This window comes from Diaphorina citri, unplaced genomic scaffold (assembly GCF_000475195.1).
Source record: "Diaphorina citri unplaced genomic scaffold, Diaci psyllid genome assembly version 1.1 scaffold542, whole genome shotgun sequence".
NCBI lineage: Eukaryota > Metazoa > Arthropoda > Insecta > Hemiptera > Psyllidae > Diaphorina > Diaphorina citri.
In genome coordinates, this window is record NW_007377976.1 from 138,843 (window position 1) to 156,919 (window position 18,077).

Genomic DNA, 18,077 nt, shown 5'->3' on the forward strand with positions numbered 1-18,077 from the left:
TTTTAATGGAGCAGTTGCAAATGGGCTTCAATACCTAAGACTTTTTCATTCAAATTCCTTTGTAATATTGTGATCTAGGTATTTATCTCTTTAATTTTAATGGAGCAGTTGCAAATGGGTAAAAATTATAAATAAATGGTCAATTCCTATGTAAAAAGTTGGGGAAAATCCAAATCTGAGGTTGAAACTCCAAAAAAATAAATGTAAAAGGTCAAAAATTCAATTTTTATTTTCCGGTCTAATGAAAGAGTTCAAAGATGTGTGAAGTCAGACTTTACACAGTTGTTTTTTTTTTCGTCCGTTAGGTAGCGCCACTATGCAAGCACGCTAGTGGAGGAGCAGAAAGAACTGTGCAGAAACATAGGTATGTGCACAAACACATTACTGCATTGCCTGCAAGGGAGCTTTGCTCAGGACATTTGATGTGACATCATCGCCTACGGGAGAATATGCCGTGACATCAAAGTTCATGATTTACCAGTATTTTTTAAATTGATTTATCTCGGAATCTAGAAGTCATAGAAGAAAAAGAAAAATTCCGCTGGTCCTCATTTTTCCTGCTCTATGACTTTGAAACATCACCCAAGTAAGTGCAACTGATCTATTGTCTCAAATCTCTCTCACAGGTGACCCCTCCGACAAGCCCCCTCCCCTCTCCTCCCAAATCATCCTCCCCAAAGATTACAATCCTGCCCTTCTCCTGAACAACCTGGAGAGTCTCTATCATTTCATCAACAGGACGACGTACAAGCACATCAATGACGAAAAGAGTCGCAAAATTGATCCTATGGAGTCAAGAAGTGCCCTTGATAGTGCCATCCATCGATTGAATCAGCTGGAAATGAACTCCAAGAACTCCAAAAATGCAGAAAAGGATGTTCTAGATTTGGCCTCTAGAAACTCTACCAAAAATGCTTTGGAAAAGGATGGTGATCCAGACCCTATGGAACTGAGTACCGCACCCAGAAATGCACGAACTCCTTTTTGCGTGCCTAGTGATTTAATGTCTATGTTCTTTTTAATGATCCAAAAAAAAGAGTATTTATTTTTTAATGATCAAAAGGGAGTTTTTAATGATCCAAAAAGGAGGAGTTTTTAAAAACTCCTTTTTGGATCATTGAAAACTCAACTTTGGATTAAAAATTCTCCCATTACCTCATTAAGTCATTGGTGAAACCCCCCATATAACTGATCTTTTTCTCGTTTTGCAGAGTATTCACGAGGATCTTCCTGACTTGGAATTGCCAAGCTGGGCTCATGATGCGGACCTCTTCATTTCAATACATAGGGGTATGCTGGAGAGTCAGTATGTATCAGAACGACTGCATCACTGGATAGATCTGACTTTCGGCTATAAGTAAGTTCAATGAAGTAAAAACGGGGTTTACTATTGATTCACGAGGATCTTCCTGACTTGGAATTACCAAGCTGGGCTCATGATGCAGACCTCTTCATTTCAATACATAGGGGTATGCTGGAGAGTCAGTATGTATCAGAACGACTGCATCATTGGATAGATCTGACTTTCGGCTATAAGTAAGTTCAATGAAGTAAAAACAGGGTTTACTATTGAATGAAAGAGAGCGGTCCCGCCAAGTCACGAAAGTTTGATAGAGTTCAATGTATAATAGCTCGCGGATTCTATCACTTAAAAAGATGTGGCATTCCCTCCTAAGGTCAAAAACTGAAGGGGGGGAAGGAAACACTTGAAATGCAAAGTCCCGCCAAGTCACGAAAGTTTGATAGAGTTCAATGTATAATAACTCGCGGATTCTATCACTTAAAAAGATGTGGCATTCCCTCCTAAGGTCAAAAACTGAAGGGGGGGAAGGAAACACTTGAAATGCAAAGCACACCTGAAAGACAAAAAAGTATTCAATCCGTTGAACAAAGAAAAAGTAAAAGTCTTAAATTTCGGCCCGAAGGACATGCATAAAACCTAACTGGGGAAAATAATCCCAACATTTACCTAACTAAAACCATTTTCCCCCGTTGTTTCACAGATTATCAGGCGTCGCGGCTGTGAAAAGTAAGAACGTGTGTCTTCAGCTAGTAGACAACCATACTCACCTTACCTCATCCGGTATTGTACCCCTATTCTCCGCCCCGCCAAGTCACGAAAGTTTGATAGAGTTCAATGTATAATAGCTCGCGGATTCTATCACTTAAAAAGATGCGGCATTCCCTCCTAAGGTCAAAAACTGAAGGGGGGGGAAACACTTGAAATGTAAAGCACACCTGAAAGTCTCCCACAAAAAAGTATTCAATCCGTTGAACAAAGAAAAAGTAAAAGTCTTAAATTTCGGCCCGAAGGACATGCATAAACCCTAACTGGGGAAAATAATCCCAACATTTACCTAACTAAAACCATTTTCCCCCGTTGTTTCACAGATTATCAGGCATCGCGGCTGTGAAAAGTAAGAACGTGTGTCTTCAGCTAGTAGACAACCATACTCACCTTACCTCATCCGGTATTGTACCCCTATTCTCTACACCTCACCCACAACGTCTTACCCCTTCACCTTACTTCGCCAAAAACCCACCTCGTCTCACAGCCATTTGTCGGTCAAGTAAGTTTTTGTTATTATTATTTTATTGACGCCGTTTTTATTTCGTAGTATGGATGTGTTGTTGTTAGCTAATGTCAAGGATTGACCATTAGGCCATTAGAAAAACATCTGCTGTTAGACTCTTGTGGTCTTTGTCGTAGCCGTTTTTATTTCGTAGTATTGATGTGTTGTTAGCTAATGTCAAGGATTGACCATTAGGCCATTAGAAAAACATCTGCTGTTAGACTCTTGTGGTCTTTGTCGTAGCTTGTCCAATGTCCATCCTGTAGTATCGCCCTCATCAGATGGGTGAGAAGAGACTCAATACTTCCCTCGGTTTTATTTCGTAGTATTGATGTGTTGTTGTTAGCTAATGTCAAGGATTGACCATTAGGCCATTAGAAAAACATCTGCTGTTAGACTCTTGTGGTCTGTGTCGTAGCTTGTCCAATGTCCATCCTGTAGTATCGCCCTCATCAGATGGGTGAGAAGAGACTCAATACTTCCCATTTAGGTCTGGGTCAACAGGAGAGCAGCAGACGATAACCTGTTGAAACATTTGAAATCGAAATACGAGTGCGATTTTTTTTCGATGGTGGGCATCGAACCCGGAACTTTCTGGATGCCAAGCTTGTGTGTTACCACTGGGTTAATCGTGTCCTTAAAATATCATTTGAAACTTGAGAGTTGGGTCAAAATACCGAATTTTCTTCTTTTACACTGGTGCATATGGCCAAGAAGTTGACGATCACCACTTGAATATAATAGATGATAGATAGATATAGATTCTACTACACTAACATACTCTATTTTGTTCTCCACACTCACAGGGTACGAGTTCCACTCAACAGCACATGTCCACCTCTCCCTCCTCCGATTCGATTTTCTCTCCTCCCATTTCCCTTCCCTCCGACAAGCCCCCTCCCCTCTCCTCCCAAATCATCCTCCCTAAAGACTACAACCCTGCCCTGCTCCTAAACAACCTGGAGAGTCTCTATCATTTCATCAACAGGACGACGTACAAGAACATCAATGACGAAAAGAGTCGCAAAATTGATCCTGTGGAGTCAAGAAGTGCCCTTGATAGTGCCATCCATCGATTGAATCAGCTGGAAATGAACTCCAAGAACTCCAAAAATACAGAAAAGGATGTTCTAGATTTGGCCTCTAGAAACTCTACCAAAAATGCTTTGGAAAAGGATGGTGATCCAGACCCTATGGAACTGAGTGTTAAACAAATAGCCAAATATCGACTCAAAGAAATGCTCCTTCTGGGGTGTTTGATAGTGGAGTTGTTCCTGAGCTCAAAGCTGAAACCATTTAACCAGGTAAGAATATACAGTTTTCAGCATTTTAAGAGCAGTATTTACCTATGGGTTCGAGGCAGTGTGGACGGTTTTTGTCGACAACAATCAACGGCCGTCGCCTATGTGTGGACAAAGCTCAAGACCTCAGTAAAACTGTATTTTACTATGTGACTTTTTTTTTAGATTCAACATAACTGAACCAAAGAGATTCCGGTTTGGACGTTCACACTTGCTGCCATAGGCTACTTATGTGTTTTCAATGGTTATCTGAAAGAGGGCCTCTGAGTGAAATTTCGACACTTTTTGCTGAAAAAATTTTGATAGTGGAGTTGTTCCTTAGCTCAAAGCTGAAACCATTTAACCAGGTAAGAATATACAGTTTTCAGCATTTTAAGAGCAGTATTTACCTAGGGTTTCGAGGCAGTGTGGACGGTTTTTGTCGACAACAGTCAACGGCCGTCGCCTATGTGTGGACAAAGCTCAAGACCTCAGTAGAACTGTATTTTACTATGTGACTTTTTTTAGATTCAACATAACTGAACCAAAGAGATTCCGCTTTGGACGTTCACACTTGCTGCCATGGGCCACTTATGTGTTTTCAATGGTTATCTGAAAGAGGGCCTCTGAGTGAAATTTCGACACTTTTTGCTGAAAAAATTCCAAGAATTAAAGAGTCTGTCTGTCATGTTAAGGCAGATGTTTTACATGGATATCTGTGAATAAACAGAGGGTGTGGAATATGCTGTGGCAGCCAGGGTGTTAAAGTTGAAAAATGGCCACAGAGAGGAATAATAAAATACGGCTACTTTCCGTTCACCAGGTGAACATCGAGTTCAACCGGCGGTTTCGCAACATTCATTCCGTCCTCGTTAACAACTGGTCCGCCCTGCCCCTCTGTGTGGCCAAAGCGGTTCGCATCCTTTTCAATCTACCCGACACGAGCTCTCGCCCCCGCGAAACTCTGAGTCTGGAGGGCTTCAAATATCCCCCCGTGAACGAGTTTGGTCTCGCCCCGCCCTCGGCACATCAACTGCTCATACCCAGTCTGTCGTGCGTGTGGTTCCCGGCCAGCTTCGGGCAGATTTATGCCACGCTGAAGGCGGTGTCGTCTTATGATGGTTTGATAGGAGGAGTCTGTCGTGCGTGTGGTTCCCGGCCAGCTTCGGGCAGATTTATGCCACGCTGAAGGCGGTGTCGTCTTATGATGGTTTGATAGGAGATATTCTTGATATTAAGGTGAGTCTGGCTGGGGGACACTAAACAGGGAGTAGACCAGCCTAGTCTGGCTGGGGGACATTAAACAGGGAGTAGATCAGCCTAGTCTGGCTGGGGGACATTAAACAGGGAGTAGATCAGCCTAGGATACTTCCCATTCAGGTCTGGATCAACAGGAGAGCAGCAGACGATAACCTGTTGAAACATTTGAAATCCAAATACGAGTGCGATTTTTTGTCGATGGCGGGCATCGAACCCGGAACTTTCTGGATGCCAAGCTTGTGTGTTACCACTGGGTTAATCGTGTCCCTAAAATATCATTTGAAACTTGAGAGTTGGGTCAAAATACCGAATTTTCTTCTTTTACATTGTCTTTTTCCACCTCAAATGGGGTCGACATGGGTAAAAATAGCGAATAATTACCTTGGTGTTCTCAGGTCTGGGTCAACAGGAGAGCAGCAGACGATAACCTGTTGAAACATTTGAAATCGAAATACGAGTGCGATTTTTTTTCGATGGTGGGCATCGAACCCGGAACTTTCTGGATGCCAAGCTTGTGTGTTACCACTGGGTTAATCGTGTCCTTAAAATATCATTTGAAACTTGAGAGTTGGGTCAAAATACCGAATTTTCTTCTTTTACAATGTCTTTTTCCACCTCAAATGGGGTCGACATGGGTAAAAATAGCGAATAATTACCTCGGGGTTCTCTTTTTTCCAGGATCTCCATATGACGAGAACGACACAGTACCTGCTGATTTAGATGATGAAGACTTAAGCACTACGCCCATATCTAGGCCCCTGGCGTTGTCTAGGTTCCTGAGTCGATCCAAGAACTCACTCTTGGTAAGTCGTATAGTAATTAAATAATAATTTATTCATCTACATATAATAATTAATCAGTAAAAATTACAAAGTGAACAAAATATCTAGTGGTGAAAAGTAAAAAGGAGGCCCCGGGTTACCTTGAAAAAAAAAAAAAAAAAAAAAAAAAAAAGGAGATAATTACCTTGGTGTTCTCTTATTTCCAGGATCTCCATATGATGAGAACGACACAGTACCTGCTGATTTAGATGATGAAGACTTAAGCACTACGCCCATATCTAGGCCCTTGGCGTTGTCTAGGTTCCTGAGTCGATCCAAGAACTCACTCCTGGTAAGTGGTATACTAATTAAATAATAATTTATTAATCTATAATAATTTATCAGTGAAAATTACAAAGTGAACAGAGGTCTTATCGTCCTGAAATTGAATAGAGAAGAAGCACAGGATGGGAGAAAGCCAGCCGTTCCGAGAACGAACCTTGGCTGTTTAGGATAATGTTCGCCCCTGGTGGGAATCGAACCCGCGACCTAGGGCTTACAAGATAGACGCGCTACCCTTCAAAGCTAACCACCTACGGTCTACCTTGATATCAGGAATATCCGCTATCAAACCATCATAAGCCCTTGGCGGGAATCGAACCCGCAACCTAGCGCTTACAAAACAAGACTACTACTAACTAGGCTAGCTGCACTAATCTTTTAACACCACGAATTATTCTACTACACAGTCTGGTGCATATGGCCAAGAAGTTGACGATCACCACTTGAATATAATAGATGATAGATAGATATAGATTCTACTACACTAACATACTCTATTTTGTTCTCCCACACTCACAGGGTACGAGTTCCACTCAACAGCACATGTCCACCTCTCCCTCTTCCGATTCGATTTTCTCTCCTCCCATTTCCCTTCCCTCCGACAAGCCCCCTCCCCTCTCTTCCCAAATCATCCTCCCCAAAGATTACAACCCTGCCCTGCTCCTGAACAACCTGGAGAGTCTCTATCATTTCATCAACAGGACGACGTACAAGCACATCAATGACGAAAAGAGTCGCAAAATTGATCCTGTGGAGTCAAGAAGTGCCCTTGATAGTGCCATCCATCGATTGAATCAGCTGGAAATGAACTCCAAGAACTCCAAAAATACAGAAAAGGATGTTCTAGATTTGGCCTCTAGAAACTCTACCAAAAATGCTTTGGAAAAGGATGGTGATCCAGACCCTATGGAACTGAGTGTTAAACAAATAGCCAAATATCGACTCAAAGAAATGCTCCTTCTGGGGTGTTTGATAGTGGAGTTGTTCCTGAGCTCAAAGCTGAAACCATTTAACCAGGTAAGAATATACAGTTTTCAGCATTTTAAGAGCAGTATTTACCTATGGGTTCGAGGCAGTGTGGACGGTTTTTGTCGACAACAATCAACGGCCGTCGCCTATGTGTGGACAAAGCTCAAGACCTCAGTAAAACTGTATTTTACTATGTGACTTTTTTTTTAGATTCAACATAACTGAACCAAAGAGATTCCGGTTTGGACGTTCACACTTGCTGCCATAGGCTACTTATGTGTTTTCAATGGTTATCTGAAAGAGGGCCTCTGAGTGAAATTTCGACACTTTTTGCTGAAAAAATTCCAAGAATTAAAGAGTCTGTCTGTCATGTTAAGGCAGATGTTTTACATGGATATCTGTGAATAAACAGAGGGTGTGGAATATGCTGTGGCAGCCAGGGTGTTAAAGTTGAAAAATGGCCACAGAGAGGAATAATAAAATACGGCTACTTTCCGTTCACCAGGTGAACATCGAGTTCAACCGGCGGTTTCGCAACATTCATTCCGTCCTCGTTAACAACTGGTCCGCCCTGCCCCTCTGTGTGGCCAAAGCGGTTCGCATCCTTTTCAATCTACCCGACACGAGCTCTCGCCCCCGCGAAACTCTGAGTCTGGAGGGCTTCAAATATCCGCCGGTGAACGAGTTTGGTCTCGCCCCGCCCTCGGCACATCAACTGCTCATACCGAGTCTGTCGTGCGTGTGGTTCCCGGCCAGCTTCGGGCAGATTTATGCCACGCTGAAGGCGGTGTCGTCTTATGATGGTTTGATAGGAGATATTCTTGATATTAAGGTGAGTCTGGCTGGGGGACACTAAACAGGGAGTAGATCAGCCTAGTCTGGCTGGGGGACATTACATTAATACAGGGAGTAGATCAGGCCTAGTCTGGCTGGGGGACATTATACAGGGAGTAGATCAGCCTAGTCTGGCTGGGGACATTATACAGGGAGTAGATCAGCCTAGTCTGGCCTGGGGACATTTATACAGGGAGTAGATCCAGCCTAGTCTGGCTGGGGGACATTATACAGGGGAGTAGATCAGCCTAGTCTGGCTGCGGGGACATTAAACAGGGAGTAGATCAGCCTAGTCTGGCTGGGGGACATTAAACAGGGAGTAGATCAGCCTAGTCTGGCTGGGGGACATTAAACAGGGAGTAGATCAGCCTAGTCTGGCTGCGGGACTTTAAACAGAGAGCATACCACCCTGAATTTCCCTTTGCTAAAGAATTAGCAAAGATTGAGTGCGAAGGGGCATCCACTCGTAATATTTGTAGCCAAAACCAAACGTCAGCCGTCAGGATGCCCTACGCACTCAACTTTGCTATTTTTCTTTAGCAAGGGACTCTTATATAAAAAATAATGATCAAAATTATCCTTACAGGGGTCAATGGACCCGAGACTGTTTCGAAGCCAAGCGCCCGGGTTCTCATGAGCACCTATGATCAACTTAACGAACCTCAAAGTCCAAAACCCTAGCCCGCGCACTTTAGAAAGCTTGGTGGAGTCCCAGGGCGCAGCTACATCGTGCGACCATTGGCTCAGTGTGGTCTGTCCCTAATGTACAGACAATGCTGCAGGACAAGGCGGTGCAGCTACAGGCGGGCTGGGTCTTTTTGGGCCCGGGGGGGGGGGTGTGCCACCGTGGAAAAAAAAAAAAAAAAAAAAAAATGGAATAAACATTCATCTAAATCAATTCTGAAAATTAGAAAAAAAAAAACAGATTTGGAATAAATTCTATACTTTTCTCTTCCCAGGGCTCTAGGGCCGCGGAAGGCGAGTGAACTGTTCCTGCCTCTCGTCGTGAAACTTTACGATTCGAGCGACGAAAAACTCGAACCCGCGGACAAGCGAGCCAAACTCTACCACCGGAGCTTCTTGCTTCGTCTCATGCTCAGGTTCGGACTGGCCAACTTTCTGGATCACTTTGTGGTGGCCCTGGTAGAAGCGGTTGGGGGCTATCAGGACGTGACCACGCCTGAACACAAGACTGTGTCGTCTTTGCTGAGGTAAGTCAAATTTCTAGGGAGTTTTCAGTTCTATCTCAGCAGGATAAACAAGGTATATTCCATTCTATTATATTCTAGTCTAGTTTTATAACTATAAGGTACCGTAGATTTCTATGATAAACTGTTAGCATACCGGGACATGCTCTTCTTCTTCGCCTTTTCCCATGTTCAGATGGGGTCGGCGTTTGTCGCCATCAGGATAAACAAGGTATATTCCATTCTATTATATTCTAGTCTAGTTTTATAAATTTATAACCACAAGGTACTGTAGATTTCTATGATAAACTGTTAGCATACCGGGACATGCTCTTCTTCTTCGCCTTTTCCCATGTTCAGATGGGGTCGGCGTTTGTCGTCGGCCTCTCAATCAGCTTTAGAGTGATCACTTTGAGGGCAACTGGTATTGGCTAAACAAAAATTTTCCGAGTGGGATGCCCTTCGCACTCAACCTTCGCTACTGAAACAAACACCCCAATTTTATATATTCACATAAAAAACACCCCTTGGCAATGAAGGTAATGATATAATAAGAGTATTTTTAGACTATTTAGGAATTCGGACAAAAAGAGATGAAAAGGCAAGGCTAAATATTTTGTTTTAATGGAGATTTTTATTTTGACTTTTCTTTAATCGACTTTCAAGATTAAGATGTGAAAACCAAGATGATAATTGGCTTCAGAAAAGCGGAACAGAAAAGGTGACCCAAAGGGAGCACAACAATGTTTACCTAAACAAAAGAGCCACCTCAGCATATATTTTGTTTTAATGGAGATTTTTATTTTGACTTTTCTTTAATCGACTTCCAAGATTAAGATGTGAAAACCAAGATATAAGATAATTGGCTTCAGAAAAGCGGAACAGAAAAGGTGACCCAAAGGGAGCACAACAATGTTTACCTAAACAAAAGAGCCACCTCAGCATTATGTGGTCGAATGATACGTTATAATCACCAAGCTTTTATGCTGTTTAAATTTTTGAACAAAGGCTTTAAACTTCCTGAGATGTTTTCGAATTAGAAAAATCGATTCTTATATTTATTACTTTCTGTACTTTCCTTTGGAGACCATCTACTTGCTATACTTACTTGGAAGTCGAACCAAAAGGAAAAATACAAAGGACATAATTATAACACACTGGGCGTACTTGTAATTTACAAATACAAAAAAGAACAATAAATCTATTCCGATATAAAATTTACAAATAAAAAGGTAACATAAGTAGATATTTAGTACTTGTAATTTACAAATACAAAAAAGAACAATAAATCTATTCCGATATAAAATTTACAAATAAAAAGGTAACATAAGTAGATATTTTAATGGTGTGGTTTTTGTGGTAAATGTATTGGTATGGTAAGTGAAGTTTTGTAGACAGGTATACAAAGAGATTCAACTATGGGAACGTCCACCGTCACTAGAGTGACCCCAAACCCTAAGAATTGAGTACTTCTTGTCTAATTACGAAGTAATAAAAAAATAAAACGTATGGAAATGTAGTTGTTTAGGCAGGTATACAGAGAGTTTGAACTAATTGGGTTTTTAAGGCTGTCACATCTAGAATTTTGCTTTACCGGCAGACTAGATCGGGCTTTTAAGAGCAAAAATACCCCAGGATTCTTAGTACATTTTTGGAGAAGGTATTCTACATGTGACAGTTGAAAGATCTGAACAACTCTACTATTTGAACTGGTAGAAAAAGAGGTATTTTAAATATTATTCAAAAATAGGGAGAAAACCCCAATATTCAATATTGTAAATAAATGCTCTTTTGCCGTTTTTGAAATTTGGCTGCAAATGTAATATTTGAAATCTAATGCCATTTTTTAAATGCGTCATTTCTCCCAGACAAAAGGAGTTAACTAGTAGAAACTCGGTATAATTCATTGAACATTAATGAGTTTTTCGTTGATACATCTACATAAATCATAGACTTAAATCCTAAATATAAATAAAATAGAAGCATGTACAAAACTGAAAATTTACAAATAAAACTAAGAGCTAAATGACTGAAATGAAATGACGAGCTGTTCTGTATATTGGAACAGAACTCGCAGGGAGGTAACAAAAAATGCATCGTGCAAATAAATAGGTAAATGTACATGCGAATAGTCATTCTTGTGTATTTTTTCACGAGGAATCTGATGGTTTAACTTATAGCTCTATACGACCAACAGTTAAGGAAATCATAGACTTAAATCCTAAATATAAATAAAATAGAAGCATGTACAAAACTGAAAATTTACAAATAAAACTAAGAGCTAAATGACTGAAATGAAATGACGAGCTGTTCTGTATATTGGAACAGAACTCGCAGGGAGGTAACAAAAAATGCATCGCCTTCAGCAAAGACCCAGGCCGTACCAGAAGCAATCTCAAGACAACAACAAACTATGTAATATGTACCTTCTACTGGGTTACTAAAAACATATTCCAGTATGAGGTGTTACCTATACAGCTATACACGTTAAAATTATTAGCTTTCTGTTATGGGTGTTCAAACTTTCGGTTTCAAAGGGGTTGTGGCCATTGTACGTTGCTGAGGATCCCTGAAGTCATTTGTTGAAGGAGCGCATCTTTTGACAGAGTAAATGATGGTGTTCCAGTTGTACTCTACACTGTGTCCAATGAGTTCGCTTCAGATCTCAGCTGACTACTCGATAGTTCATCCATTTCCATTAGCTTGCGTATCTCCGGCGGTATCGGAGGTTTCTCCAGGACAGAATTTCCATTCTCACTCAGCACGACATTCTTGCCTACAAACTGCTTCATCATGTCTTCAACGTCAAAGTTTGTGATTCTTTGCTTAGCGTAGGCGATGGCACACACGAAGTTGTCTTTGACTGAGATGAACCGATGCTCAAAGTACAAGCTGTTCTTGTCCCAGTATACAATACGAGTGGTGATCTTGAAGATCTGGAATATTTTGATGAAGCGACGATACCGAATGTTGGTGCTGCCAATGAGGAGCATTCCGTTCTTTTTTCGCACGTGCTGGAATATTTTTGTCCTCACCAGGAAATCTGTTTTGGCAAAGTCCAGCTCGCGCAGATACTTGGCGTTGTTCATATGGAACACCCAGATATCAATGTCTGTGGTCCAGCAGATTCCGTAGTAGTGGGTCTCATTGAGGATGTGGATTTTCTTCTTGCACAGAACGGTGTGAACGACACACACAAAGGCTCGGAAGAACCAATGAATGTCAAGGATCAAGTATTGTACAACCCAACAGATCAAGATGCAAATAATTATCAAATATGTGTTTTCGAGATCCATGGCATGTATTGGGAACAAGTAATTTCAAGGCTAGTGTAATGCGATCAATTATTTATTTACGTTCGCTTCCTTTTGTTTGCAATCCTTGAGACGATAGCTTTTTCTTCTTCTATTTGTAAAAAGACTTTTCTAAATTTAGAACATGAGATCGGTAGGAATAACAAAACAACTTTTCTTGTCACTTGAGTGCTTACTACAAATTTTAAAGTGGAACCTACTTCTTTTACTCAAATATAATCTTTGGATACAAACTTTGTTTATTCGTATAGGAAAACAAAAAAATAAATATTACGTACGAAAATAAACTAAAATTAAATCACACAATACTAACAAATAATTAAAGTTAGGAATAAAGTATCTCTGGTGTTTTCAAACTAGATTGAAAAATGTTTAAATAATAGCCACGTTGAGGAGAGTTTTTTTACAATATGGGACAAAATACTTTGAAGTAATCGGGTAGGTAAGTAGGTATGTTCCGCGTACCACTGTTTATGGTAGTGAAAATCCAAACAATGGAACCTTATGCGTAAAATCAGCTTCAGGGAAATCTATCTTTTAGCCTTTCTATTCGAGCATATAAGATTGACCTTATATGACAATGAAAGTTGAAGGAATTCACTTCTTAATTTGTAGACGAAATAAGGTGTAGAAATATTCCAAATGGGATTTTAGGATGGGATGGTGGGGATTTGGGGGGGTTGAAATAACACAAATGGTGATTGAGTTTGTGTTACAAGATCCATGGCATGTATTGGGAACAAGTAATTTCAAGGCTAGTGTAATGCGATTAATTATTTATTTACGTTCGCTTCCTTTTGTTTGCAATCCTTGAGACGATAGCTTTTTCTTCTGTTTGTAAAAAGACTTTTCTAAATTTAGAATATGAGATCGGTAGGAATAACAAAACAACTTTTCTTGTCACTTGAGTACTTACTACAAATTTTAAAGTGGATATGAGATCGGTAGGTATAACAAAACAACTTTTCTTGTCACTTGAGTGCTTACTACAAATTTTAAAGTGGAACCTACTTCTTTTGCTCGAATATAATCTTTGGATACAAACGTTGTTTATTCGTATATATAGGAAAACAAAAAATAAATATTACGTACGAAAATAAACTAAAATTAAATCACACAATACTAACAAATAATTAAAGTTAGGAATAAGGAAAACAAAAAATAAATATTACGTACGAAAATAAACTAAAATTAAATCACACAATACTAACAAATAATTAAAGTTAGGAATAAAGTATCTCTGGTGTTTTCAAACTAGATTGAAAAATGGTTAAATAATAGCCACGTTAAGGAGAGTTTTTTACAATATGGGACAAAATACTTTGAAGTAATCGGGTAGGTAAGTAGGTATGTTCCGCGTACCACTGTTTATGGTAGTGAAAATCCAAACAATGGAACCTTATGCGTAAAATCAGCTTCAGGGAAATCTATCTTTTAGCCTTTCTATTCGAGCATATAAGATTGACCTTATATGACAATGAAAGTTGAAGGAATTCACTTCTTAATTTGTAGACGAAATAAGGTATAGAAATATTCCAAATGGGATTTTAGGATGGGATGGTGGGGATTTGGGGGGGTTGAAATAACACAAATGGTGATTGAGTTTGTGTTACCACAAGAGTATGGGTGTCACGTCACCATTTTGTTTAGACCACCATCAATATCACGATTATCATCAGACCCCATTTGAGAACTTGAAGATGTTTGAACGTAACGCCCGTATTCATTGTGAAAGGCTTCTTGATATTTGCTGATCAGCAATAGTTGATTGATTTGTTGATATCTCTGATGACTCCAAAACTGATTTTGATTGAAACTGCTGCCGCTTTTGTAAGGATGACTGCAGTGAGTTTTCAGTCCAACAGGTTCAATTGAAGAAGTCCTCTTCTTTTTCAAGACTTGTGTCAATGGCGGTCTATGTGTTGATAAGTTTCTGAAACAGAAGAAAAGAGGAACGGTTTTTTCGTAAAGCTTCTTCACCTTGTTTTATTTATACTTTGTTTATTCGGGAGAAAGTTGAAAGAAACTTGGAAGAAAAATCATAAATTATAAAGTAAGAGGAACGGTTTTTTCGTGAAGCTTCTTCACCTTGTTTTATTTTTACTTTGTTTATTCGGGAGAAAGTTGAAAGAAACTTGGAAGAAAAATCATAAATTATAAAGTATCCATGTTTTGTTCTCATTAGAGTTTCTTCTTGATATTTTCTGCTGATCAGTAATTATCAATTGATTTGTTGATATCTCTGATGTTGTTGTCCTCTGATGAGCCCAAAACTTGATTGAAACTGCTGCCGCTTTTGTAAGGATGACTGCAGTGAGTTTTCAGTCCAACGGGTTCAATTGAAGAAGTCCTCTTCTTTTTCAAGACTTGTGTCAATGTCGTCTATGTGTTGATAAGTTTCTGAAACAGAAGAAAGGAGAAACGGTTTTTTTATTAAGCTTCTTCACCTTGTTTTATTTATACTTTGTTTATTCGGGAGAAAGTTGAAAGAAACTTGGAAGAAAAATCATAAATTATAAAGTATCCATGTTTTGTTCTCATTAGAGTTTGATGAAAGAGAAAGTAATAAGGGAAAAGGGAATAAAAAGAAGTAAATATCAAAAAGAAAGCAAGAGGAAGAGAAAGAGGAGCTGTACCGATCGTCCCTTTTCCCAGTTTTTGATCGTCCCGAAAGCGGAAAGAGCAGGAAGACAGGAGAAAGCCAGCCGTACTAAGAACGAATTTTATCTGTTTAGGATAAAGTTGCGCAGAAAGAACAAAGTTCATTAATGAAATTGCTAGGTGACCAAATTATTCACAAGTAATTTTCTATGTTGTGTACCTATAACCTAGTCACAGGCTGAACGTAATTTGCAATATTTACATCATCCTATGTCATGTATTTTATTTTATTATTTACTACGAGTATGACGTATTAAACCAATTTTCTTGGGAAACATCATACTATGTTTAAAGTGTAAAATACCTAATGCTAAAGTGTAAAAAAATGTAGGTAAGCACTATTAAAAATAAACATCTGGGAAATTTATTATCTTCTTCATATCTGTAGTAACTACTAACTAGTGTGATTTATAATTTAAAATGGGTATTTGTTTGTTTGTTTGTTTTTGTTTTTTTTTTTTTTTTTTTTTTAATATTTAGTTTGAATGCTAAAGAATAAAAAAAATGTAGGTAAGCACTATTAAAAATAAACACCTGGGAAATTTGTTATCTTCTTCATATCTGTAGTAACTACTTACTAGTGTGATTTATAATTTAAAATGGGTATTTGTTTGTTTATTTTTTTATTTACATATTTATAATTATCTGACTTTTTTTGTAACGTACATATTTTTTGGATAATTATTTTTTATTTAAATTTGTGTTTGGAGTTGTTGGAAAATTCCTAGGGGTTTTTTCATGGGATTCTAGCGAGTTAGCTTAAATCTTATTACATATTTATATGCACGCTAAACATCCATGCTATGTGTGAGACCTAAAAATTACATCATTTTGGGGATTTTCGCATCAGAGGAATTAGTGCAATAATAAAGTGTTTTCCCGCCAATTTTTGCCACTTTTCATGTACCTACTCATCATTAAATATGTAATTTGATCTATATCCAGATAATCAAATATGAAACCCGTGAGAAAATCCACAAGTTTTTTTTTATAATTATACATATGACCTAAACATTACATAATTTGGGGATTTGCATGGGAAAAATTGGTGCAATAAAAAAGTGTTTTTATAGGTCTACCCCCTTTCTTATCAGATAACATCAGATCATAACCCCTCTGTTATCAGATAACCCCTTTCTTATCAGATAGTTTTTTTTTTATAATTATACATATGACCTAAACATTACATAATTTGGGGATTTGCATGGGAAAAATTGGTGCAATAAAAAAGTGTTTTTTCCGCCAATTTTTGGCCATTTTTCATGATGTATTAAAAACACAATTTGATTTCTATTCAGATAGGATGCGAACATGGGAGAATTTATTTATTTTTTATGTTTTAATGTTTTATTTCCTTTATTTCATAATATCAAGATTATCAAGTACATATTACAAATACAGGAGGATCCTTCCTAAGCCAACCATTCTTCTAAGAAGGATATTATTACAAAAGAGAATTTTTTATTTACTTTTTATGTTTAATGTTTTATTTCCTTTATTTTATAATATCAAGATTATCAAGTACATATTACAAATACAGGAGGATCCTTCCTAAGCCAACCATTCTTCTAAGAAGGATATTATTACAAAAGATAATGTACTTAACTATATGTAAATAAAAAAATATACCTAAATGAAAATTACTTTTTTTTTTATAATGGGTCTTGGGAAATTTTTCTTTTTCCCATATGTGCGTGTCAGTCAAATCTACAGCCAGTCTTGTGTTCCATTCTATTCTGTTAAGTCTATTCTACTCTATTCCCGTACTGACGAATCCCTTGGTCAGGCCGGGCCTGTGTTAATCACTCAGGATGACTCGTTGGTTAGGTATGTCGGCACTTCGTCACCTACCGGTGCTATCAGTAGAAGCAGCTAATCAATAGAAGTACCCACTAGGATAGGTAGCCTAGCTATTAGGTGGTGCTACTGATTGGTAGTTGTATTACTAAGGCTCTCCGCTCATGTTTATTGTAATAAGCCCAAGAGGGGATTGAACAACCATTTACACTTTTTAAACTACTAGAAAAAAGATGACCAAAAAATTAATAAAAAAGGCCTTTTTATTGTCAATCTTCTCTTGTACTTAAAGGAATTTATTGCATTTTTTTATGGACGTGGCTTCTGAACAATTACCAAAAATCCAATGCATAGTGCCTAACGAAAGCGACAATCAATATGGTACAAAAATTGTGCCTTCAACTTACAAAAGAAATTTATAGGATATGTAGCCTAGCTATTAGGTGGTGCTACTGATTGGTAGTTGTATTACTGAGGCTCTCCGCTCATGTTTATTGTAGTAAGCCCAAGAGGGGATTGAACAACCATTTACACTTTTTAAACTACTAGAAAAAAAATGACCAAAAAATTAATAAAAAAAAAGGCCTTTTTACTGTCAAACTTCTCTTGTACTTATAGGAATTTATTGCATTTTTTTATTGACGTGGCTTCTGAAAAATTACCAAAAATCCAATGCATAGTGCCTAACGAAAGCGACAATCAATATGGTACAAAAATTGTGCCTTCAACTTACAAAAGAAATTTTTATGAACTGTTTTTTCACTATTTTCGACTTCAAAATCGGCGCCTGGGAGAGGACACTGACAAAATCACAATCCATGAAATCCTTCCACGGAGTGCCGAAAAACATTTGGGACCAAAATATCGCACGACCGTACCGTCCATTATGAACTGTTTTTTCACTATTTTCGACTTCAAAATCGGCGCCTGGGAGGGGACACTGACAAAATCACAATCCATGAAATCCTTCCACGGAGTGCCGAAAAACATTTGGGACCAAAATATCGCACGACCGTACCGTCCGTACACACTCCGATGTGCTGTGCTTACGCTAAAAGTTGCCAACCGACTGAGAAAGGCATAGCTGTGAAAACTATTT

The 18,077-nt window shown here is 38.7% G+C and overlaps 2 protein-coding genes across 2 annotated transcripts in view; one reads left to right on the forward strand and one right to left on the reverse strand.

The window, feature by feature from the left end:
• The window catches only part of LOC103509915, a 28,526-nt gene extending 19,292 nt beyond the window's left edge, over window positions 1-9,234 (forward strand). The window contains exons 15-24 of the mRNA XM_026824101.1: window positions 2,004-2,108; window positions 2,392-2,554; window positions 3,380-3,877; window positions 4,677-4,995; window positions 5,792-5,923; window positions 6,102-6,226; window positions 6,736-7,233; window positions 7,691-8,017; window positions 8,606-8,625; window positions 8,979-9,234. Coding sequence (XP_026679902.1) covers window positions 2,004-2,108; window positions 2,392-2,554; window positions 3,380-3,877; window positions 4,677-4,995; window positions 5,792-5,923; window positions 6,102-6,226; window positions 6,736-7,233; window positions 7,691-8,017; window positions 8,606-8,625; window positions 8,979-9,234 — 2,443 coding nt within the window. The remainder of the gene's footprint in view (window positions 1-2,003; window positions 2,109-2,391; window positions 2,555-3,379; window positions 3,878-4,676; window positions 4,996-5,791; window positions 5,924-6,101; window positions 6,227-6,735; window positions 7,234-7,690; window positions 8,018-8,605; window positions 8,626-8,978) is intronic.
• Window positions 9,235-11,492: 2,258 nt separating this feature from the next.
• LOC103509917 (protein THEM6-like) lies at window positions 11,493-13,649 on the reverse strand. The gene is made up of 2 exons (XM_008474548.2): window positions 13,528-13,649; window positions 11,493-12,716 (listed from the first exon to the last, which is right to left on the reverse strand). The coding sequence occupies exon 2, from the start codon at window positions 12,500-12,502 to the stop codon at window positions 11,840-11,842; it is 663 nt and encodes a 220-aa protein (XP_008472770.1). The 5' UTR covers window positions 12,503-12,716; window positions 13,528-13,649; the 3' UTR covers window positions 11,493-11,839.
• Window positions 13,650-18,077: the final 4,428 nt, after the last annotated feature.